Source organism: Monopterus albus, unplaced genomic scaffold (assembly GCF_001952655.1).
Source record: "Monopterus albus unplaced genomic scaffold, M_albus_1.0 scaffold253.1, whole genome shotgun sequence".
Classification (NCBI taxonomy): Eukaryota; Metazoa; Chordata; class Actinopteri; order Synbranchiformes; family Synbranchidae; genus Monopterus; species Monopterus albus.
In genome coordinates this window covers 863,912-872,351 of record NW_018128133.1, presented here as the reverse complement: position 1 = coordinate 872,351, position 8,440 = coordinate 863,912, and the positions used below count along the sequence as shown (strand labels likewise).

At 41.8% G+C, this 8,440-nt stretch overlaps 1 protein-coding gene across 1 annotated transcript in view; it reads left to right on the top strand.

The window, feature by feature from the left end:
- The first annotated feature begins 1,561 nt into the window (after positions 1-1,561).
- The window catches only part of LOC109972314 (vesicle-fusing ATPase-like), a 10,587-nt gene continuing 3,708 nt past the window's right edge, over positions 1,562-8,440 (top strand). The window contains 10 exon segments of the mRNA XM_020621076.1: positions 1,562-1,620; positions 1,687-1,841; positions 5,261-5,336; positions 5,439-5,485; positions 5,487-5,592; positions 5,988-6,187; positions 6,274-6,439; positions 7,134-7,168; positions 7,221-7,316; positions 7,428-7,584. Coding sequence (XP_020476732.1) covers positions 1,788-1,841; positions 5,261-5,336; positions 5,439-5,485; positions 5,487-5,592; positions 5,988-6,187; positions 6,274-6,439; positions 7,134-7,168; positions 7,221-7,316; positions 7,428-7,584 — 937 coding nt within the window. The 5' untranslated portion in view covers positions 1,562-1,620; positions 1,687-1,787.

The following is an 8,440-nucleotide window of genomic DNA, read 5'->3' as shown; positions in this document are numbered from 1 at the left end:
ACTAACTTTGTGTCTCCTCTCTCCTGTAGTGTGTCCTCTCTCTCTCCCTGTACCTTTCTGCAGGTTGCCCTGGCCCTGGAGCTCTATGTTTCTGACGAGCAGTCACCAGCCACATCGACCTGATCAGTGTTTGATTGTTGTGTCTTGTTGCTTTTCTTCTTTTGTCTCTCCTCTATCCACTCACCCCAACCGGTCGAGGCAGAAGGCCGCCCACCAAGAGCCGGGGTCTGTCGGAGGTTTCTTCCGTTAAAGGGAGTTTTTCCTCCCCACTGTCGCCAAGTGCTTGCTCAAGGGGGGTTTGTTGGGTTTTCCCTATGTAATAATATTGATAACAGTAAGGTCTAGACCTTACTTTGTAAAGTGTCCTGAGATGACTTTTGTTGTGATTTGGCGCTATACAAATAAAATTTGATTTCATTTGATTTGATTTGTGTATTGTGGATTCACCAGTGTAGAGAGTGTTTCCTGTGTGTTGCTGGCTCTGTTTCTGAAGACTTCAACCTTTGTTGTGATATTATCGTTTCCCGGAATGTGCCGCATTGTGCTTGGGATTCCTGAGATGTCTCACTATCTTAGCCAATAATTCATAAAGAAAAAAGGTTTTGTTATTATTTTATAGTTGTAAGATCTGGTGGTAGATTCCTCCTCCTAAAGGTGCACTACTTATGTGGACCAGTGGGTAGTGTTACAACAGAGAACCCGGTCTATAATTTGTGAAGTTGTGCTTATCACCAGATTTATACAGTGGAATAACCTTTGCTATTTTCATATTATTGGGGAACTGCCCAAGTCGAAACGACATGTTAAAAATATGGGTTAATGGTTTGCATATCTCCTCAATTACCCATTTAACAGTTGTCATAGTGATACCATCACTATCACTAGATGTTTTGTTACCACATTTATTCACTATCTCTATAATTTCCTTTTCAACTATGGGCTTCAAGAACAAATATTGGGGGTAGTTACTCTTGCTGGGACTATTTCTAATCAAATTATTTAATATATTCCAAGTACCTCTCATGTTATTTTTATTATCCTCTAATACTTTAGAATAATATTGTTTCTTACATCTCCTCAAAATCTCAATTGATTTGTTCTTATACGACTTAGATTTTTCTTCCGTCTTTTTTGATCTGTCCTTTATGAAATCCTTATATAACGCATTCTTCTTTTTACATGCTCCCCACGATGGTTAGAGCCATCGGTTCAGTTGACGCTGCAGATGGCTGCCTCGGCTCTGTACCGGAAATAAATTCCATGTGTGTAACATACTTGGCCAGATAAAGGTTGTTATTATTCATAAAGGTGATTCATTTTTCACTTGTAGCCGGGTGTATACTAAAGGAAAATAAATAACTAAATAGTTTTCCAGTTATGGTGAAAGGTCCCCTAAAGTTTATTAAATTTCAGATTTTCATGCAGTGTTCATGGTTTTCCTGTCAATGTAATATGAACGTAACTTGCAGTGGGCTGTTGGAGTATATTATTGTCACCTTAGAACCTTGGCCACTAGTTGGCAGTGCTGAGTAGGATGTGTAAATTCCGCCAAAACTTTGCCAAGTGCATTGTGGTCTTTCTTTCTTTGGACTGAGCTGAAGGAGGAGCGCAATGGCTTCTGTAAGTAAATATGCGCAAATCTTGTCAGATTATATATCTATTCATACTTTTAAGGGTGTATTGTAGGAGCCGATGGTGCTGGTGTCTTTTGGTACAGACTCTCGTGCCCGGGACGTTAACAAGGCAGCGGCGTGCTAATTGTGCTCTTCGCGGGGAGAGCGGCCAAGATGGCGATCGTACAACACCTCTGTCAGGACGTCTCGAAGAAATGCAACTCCAAAGTATGTTTTTGGTTCTTTAATCTCGTTACAAACCTAATTAAGTCTTCTCTTTACACTCTTGATTGGCGCGGTCGTGTGTGTGCAAGACAGCGAACACGCCTAACTTGACCGGGCTAACTTTTTTTAGTCAGCAGGCTAACCACGATTTTGCAAGCTAGCGGTTTTTGAAGAAGAAATGGGCGTTTTTAACCCTTCTCCCCTATTCCTGCAAAAATGTCAATTTTTGCCTGAACCTTTTTTTTGATTTGGCGAACATTTTGGCTGTGTTGCAGCTTGTGGCAGAAATTTGGCAGGAAAGTTTCTTTTTACTTATATTTTTGAAATCCAGTTTCACTTACTCTTAAATGTCATTTATACTCTTTTTTTTTTTAAATGCATTTTGTACCCACTTTTCACATTCGTGCCAAAAATGTACACATAGAAAATATGAATAATAATTAATTAACATCAATATTTTTTCTGCTTTTTTTTTCATAAATCTCTTAAACAACTTCAGACTTGCTCAAAACTACCAAACATTCAATCATTCTCAGAATTTTAACCCTTTAAATGCCAATTTATGATTTGAATTATGACATATATTTCATAAATTCACAATAAAACGAATTATTTTCCATATAATAAATAGGAGGATGGAGTTTTGGTGGTGAGTAGAGTCTTGTATATGTCAAAGATGAGCAACAAAATGGATTTGATTGCATTAGTATTTTTATGTAGTGCCAGACACTCCCTCCTGACATATTTGTGGCCAAAAATGCCCCATTGAAACATTTTTTTAATCTCACTGCCATTTCAGTATAAAACCATGCATTGTGTTATATCAGCATTTCATTTTGAAGAAAAGTAGTGATATTTGATATTTTTACCATATTTCACCATATTCGACCTTTTCCTGTTGTAGGCCGATGCATGAAATTTGTGTATTTTTGCCATATTATGGAGCTGTGTGACTACCAGGGGGTCCCAAGAGTTTTGTGTGTGTGTGTGTGTGTGTGAAACAGAAATATCCAGGCTGCGAATATTTGATGTATGTGTGTGTGTGATAAACGGATTGAGAGAGGATGTGTCTGTGTGTGTTTAGTTTAGCTCATTTCCATCAGCAGACCAGCAGGTCCTGCACCATGTGACCTGGTGCTCTCTACAAATACACCTGTTACACTTGGTGCAGGTGGTAGAGGACCTCTTTTTTAGGCCTGTGCATAACCAGCACGCACAACCCATTTTGGGTGAGCTGGTGGCAGCAGTCAGTGGTTTCTGCAGGGCAGGAACAGTGGTCTGTAACTCCACCACCATGGCAGCAGCAGCTGCTGTACGCGGGGGAAAAAGTACAGCACCATATGCCATAAAATGTGTTTGATTATATCACTTTCAACAGGAGCCTGCCGAGAAATGACTTGGTCTGCTTTATTTATATCAGAAAGTGAGCTAGCCCTTGTAAGCAGCATGCTTATTTCACAGTGTGCTCAGAGGACTTATGGCTGATAATGTGTCACTTCAGCAAGCAACATTTTTGAAGATTATTTGTGGTGGGTTTTATTGTCATTTATTGTAGTTTGGCTTTTTATGGTGTGTATCAAACCTGCACTGGTGAATATCAAGAGTTGTAGGCTTCTGCTTAATTGGTAGTGCCTCCATTTTGTTGTATAAGTTCCAAAAACACAATTCAAGTGCAGTGTTATGTGAAGTTGAAAATAAAATGGAACTGTGATGTAATGTTTGTTTTTGTTTTTACTGTTTATTACTTTTATAGGAGTATTTTCCTGTTTGACCTACACCACAATTTCATATATTTTTTATTTACAGTCAGGGAAAAAATTATTTGAACCCCAGCTGATTTTGTAAGTTTGCCCACTAACAAGGAAATGATCAGTCTACAATGTCAACGGTAGGTTTATGTGAACAGTGAGAGACACAACAACAACAAAAAAATCCAGAAAAATGCATTACAAAAATTATAAAGTAATTTGCATTTTCATGAATGAAATAAGTATTTGATCCCCTATCACTCAGCAAGATCTCTGACTCCTAGGTGTATTTTATACAGGTAACGAGCTGACATTGGGAGCCCTCTCAGCTTGTTACCTGTATAAAAGAGACCTGTCCACAGAAGCAATCAATCAATCCAGATTCCAAACTCTTCGCCATGGCCAAGTCCAAAGAGCTTTCCAAGGATGTCAGGGACAAGACTGTGGACCTACCCAAGGCTGGAATGGGCTACAAGGCCATCGCCAAGCAGCTGGGTGAGAAGGTGACAACAGTTGGTGCAATTATTTGCAAATGGAAGAAACATAAATTAACTACCAATCTCCCTCGGTCTGGAGCTCCATGCAAGATCTCACCTCGTGGAGTTTCGATGATAATGAGAACGGTGAGGAATCAGCCCAGAACTACTCGGGAGGAACTTGTCAATGATCTCAAGGCAGCTGGGACCATAGTCACCAAACAGTTGGTAGCACACTACACCGTGAAGGACTGAAATCCTGCTTTGTCCGCAAGGTCCCGCTGCTCAAGAAAGCACATCTACAGGCCCATTTGAAGTTTGCCACTGAACATCTGACTCTTTCAGAGGAAGACTGGGCATCAACTCAACTCGCCGGGTTTGGAGGAGAAGGAATGCTGCCTATGACTCCAAAAACACCGTCCCCAATGTCAAATATGGAGGTGGAAACATTATGCTTTGGGGGTGTTTTTCTGCCAAGGGGACAGGACAATTGCACCGCATCAAAGGGAGGATGGATGGGGCCATGTACCGTCAAATCTTGGGTGAGAACCTCCTTCCCTCAGTCAGGGCATTGAAGATGGGTCGTGGTTGGGTATTCCAGCATGACAATGATCCAAAACACACGGCCAAGCCAACAATGGATTGGCTCAAGAAGAAGCATATTAAGGTCATGGAGTGGCCTAGTCAGTCTCCAGACCTTAATCCCATAGAAAATCTGTGGAGGGAGCTGAAGGTTCGAGTTGCCAAACATCAGCCACGAAACATTAATGACTTGGAGAGGATCTGCAAAGAGGAGTGGGTCAAAATCCCCCCTGAGATGTGTGCAAACCTTGAGGCCAACTACAAGAAATGTCTGACCTCTGTGATTGCCATCACTGTTCACATAAACCTACCATTGAAATTGTAGACTGATCATTTCTTTGTTAGTGGGCAAACTTACAAAATCAGTTGGGGTTCAAATAATTTTTTCCCCTGACTAAATATAAATATAGAATATGCTTATTCTTCCAGTAGCAGCTAATCAACACATAATTTACTGCTTTTTACATTGGGAGATAATGAATATTGAGCAGAATTAAGTTCAAGTTATCGTTGGTTCCGCCCTCCAACACAGTTCAGGTTTCTCATGTGGCCCCTTGTAAAAAATGAATCGCCCACCCCTGCTAAAGGCCGATTACATCTGTGTTTTCTCTGACAGATTGACATCGGGCAGATGGTGGGAGACAGTCAGGTGATTTTTGAGAAGGCAGAGAATTCTTCCCTCACACCAGTCGGTATGTTCCTTCTTCCTACAGGTGGCTGATATTTGCCAACTGATCTCAGGATCTAGATTTGAAGCACTAAATGGCTAAGTGGTTGTCTCCTGTATTTAAAAGGTAAGGCAAAGACAAAACACCAACAGACAATCATCAACCCACACTGGAAACTTTGAGAAGATGGGGATTGGAGGTCTGGACAAGGAGTTTTCTGACATATTCCGCAGAGCATTTGCATCCCGAGTCTTTCCTGCAGATGTTGTGGAACAAATGGGTGAGATTTAAAATTCTGATGACAAATATTCAGTGTAGGTACTTTCATGTTAAATGTTTGAGCTTGTATTTTATCAGTTAAACATTGTTTGGATTACTTGACCTTGCAAGTAATTTTGTGTACTGTGTATTCAAGGTGGTAGCAAAATGTAATGGAAGCAAACAGGGTTGGTCACACTAACTAGCTCATATAATAAACAATAGCTCAGACAATAAACAAAAATGTTTCAGTGACTTTTATCATTTATTTTATTAAACTGGTTTCTCTTCCCTCAGGCTCTGAGCATATAAAACTTTTTCTAATTCTTCTTGCACTCTTCATTTTCTATATTATTTTTCCTCTTCCATTTATTCCTTCCTTCTGTCTACCTGTCTCTCAGCTTTCCTTGTGGCCAGGGTGTAAGCATGTGAAGGGCATCTTGCTGTTTGGACCTCCAGGTTGTGGTAAAACACTGATGGCCAGGCAGATTGGCAAAATGCTCAACGCCCGCGAGCCAAAGGTTGTCAACGGCCCCGAGATCCTCAACAAATACAGGGGAGAATCTGAGGCCAACATCCGCAAACTCTTTGCCAAGGCAGAGGAGGAGCAGAAGAGGGTGAGAAAAGCTGATTGGAGTTTTCTTTGTGCTCAGTTTGAAAAACCAAACAGAATTTATAAACATAAAACTTGACCTGTCTAAAGCTGGGAGCCAACAGCGGCCTCCACATTATCATCTTTGATGAGCTAGACGCCATCTGCAAGCGGAGAGGCACGGCTGCCAGCAGCACAGGCGTGCACGACACCGTGGTCAACCAGCTTCTGTCAAAGATTGACGGTGTGGAGCAACTGAACAACATCCTGGTCATCGGTAAATAGCATTAGAGGAACCTATACGATACATGATCCTGAATGGAGAACAGAGAGCTGTTTCACACACGTTTCACTTGTCAAATTAAATATAATACTTGCAACCCATTAGAGCAGATGGTCAATGTGGAAAGGCAGACCATCTGTGCACATGACTGATAAGAACGGTCTGAGCCACTCCTGTGAGAAAACTGGGGAAAGCAGCATATTCCCACAAATCACTTTGAAGAATCAGTTTAGGTCCAAATTCCTGTCATTATGGTTCCTTTTTTAGTTTTCAACTTTTATTTGCGAATATATTCAGCATGTGGAATTAGTTCAGTGGCCACTGAGTTGGCACAGGGGTCTCCTACCTAAACCAACACAAGTGAGCAAACTTTATTCTCTAATGAAGGCTGGGAGTTGTGGTTAAAAGCTCTGAATAAAAGTTGGTAAGTGGACCTTGAGTCGAGATTGTTTTGTAAACTGCTTTTACATTATAAAAAAATACTAAAGTTCTTTCTCCTTGTATACGGATATTTGTGATGTTTAAAATTTGAAGATACATAGGCAAACTCCAACAACTATAAATTATGTTGCTGTTTGTTTAAACCCCCCAAAAATGCCCTAGACACATGTAGAGCCACTGTCATGCATGCCACAGTCATTAAAACAGATTGAACTGAGTTTATTTTCACAGTCTTTTGTTTTTGTAGGTATGAACACAGAGTTTAAAAGTAGGGCAGAGACAGTTAGGGAAGTATTAACTTTGTTTACCGTTGAATGTTTACATTCCTTTCCAGGCTACATCTACAGCTGAAGTAGACATGGAGTGGGCAGAGAAGCTGCAGGTCACCAGAGCTGACTATATGGGATCTCTCAGCAATGACATAAAACCTGTGTATACCAGTCCTCTTTGGAGTTTATGTTTAGAATCATAGAATACAGGATAAGCCTGTAATATGAAGTGACAGAACCTGGTCCTTGACACCACCTCATGTTTTTTCCAGGCATTTGGTACAAACAAAGAGGATTACTCCAGCTACACCATGAACGGCATCATCAAATGGGGTGACCCGGTCACCTATGTTCTGGATGTTGGAAAGCTGCTGGTACAGCAGACTAAGAACAGTGATGTCATGCCACTGGTGTCTGTGTTATTGGAGGGTAAGAAGTCAGCAACACACACACATACAATATGTACTGCTACTATTCAGTTCAAGAAAAGTTGTAAATGATCAGTCACTAAAATTAGCTTATTTGCATTTAATGACGCAAACAAAACCACAGCTTTCACCCTACTGAGTAACTATACACATACAAATACAATCACATCACCTCCCACAAAGACAACAACATCCTGAAGTTCGCGGACGACACCGCACTGATAGGTCGCATCACTGGCGGGGACAAAACAGCCTACAGGAGGGAGGTGGCTGGTCTGGTGTCATGGTGCAAGGACAATAATCTCAGCCTCAACACGGACAAGATGGAGGAGATGATAGTGGACATGAGGAAGCAGAGGAGAACTCGTCAGCCACTGTTCATCCGGGGGCTCGAGGTGGAGAGGGTGAGCAGCTTCAAATACCTGGGTGTCCACATCAGTGAGGACCTCACTTGGACACTTAACACCACACAGCTGGTCAAGAAGGCCCAACGGCGGCTGTACTTCCTGAGGAGGCTGAGGAGGTTTGGCATGTCGCCTAGGATCCTTTGCAACTTCTACAGCTGCATCACTGAGAGCATCTTGACCAGCTGCATCACTGTCTGGTATGGCAGCACTACTGCTATGGCCCGCAAGCGCCTGCAGAGAGTGGTAAAGACTGTGGAGAAGATCACCAGGACTCCACTGCCCTCTCTGCAGAGCATTTACTACCGCAGGGTGCGTAGGAAAGCTGCCTCCATCCTCAAAGATCCCACCCACCCCCAGCACAGACTGTTTGCCTCCCTACCCTCTGGCCAGAGGTTCAGAAGTGTGAAATGCAGGACCTCCAGACTGAAAAACTCTTTCTTTCCCTCTGCC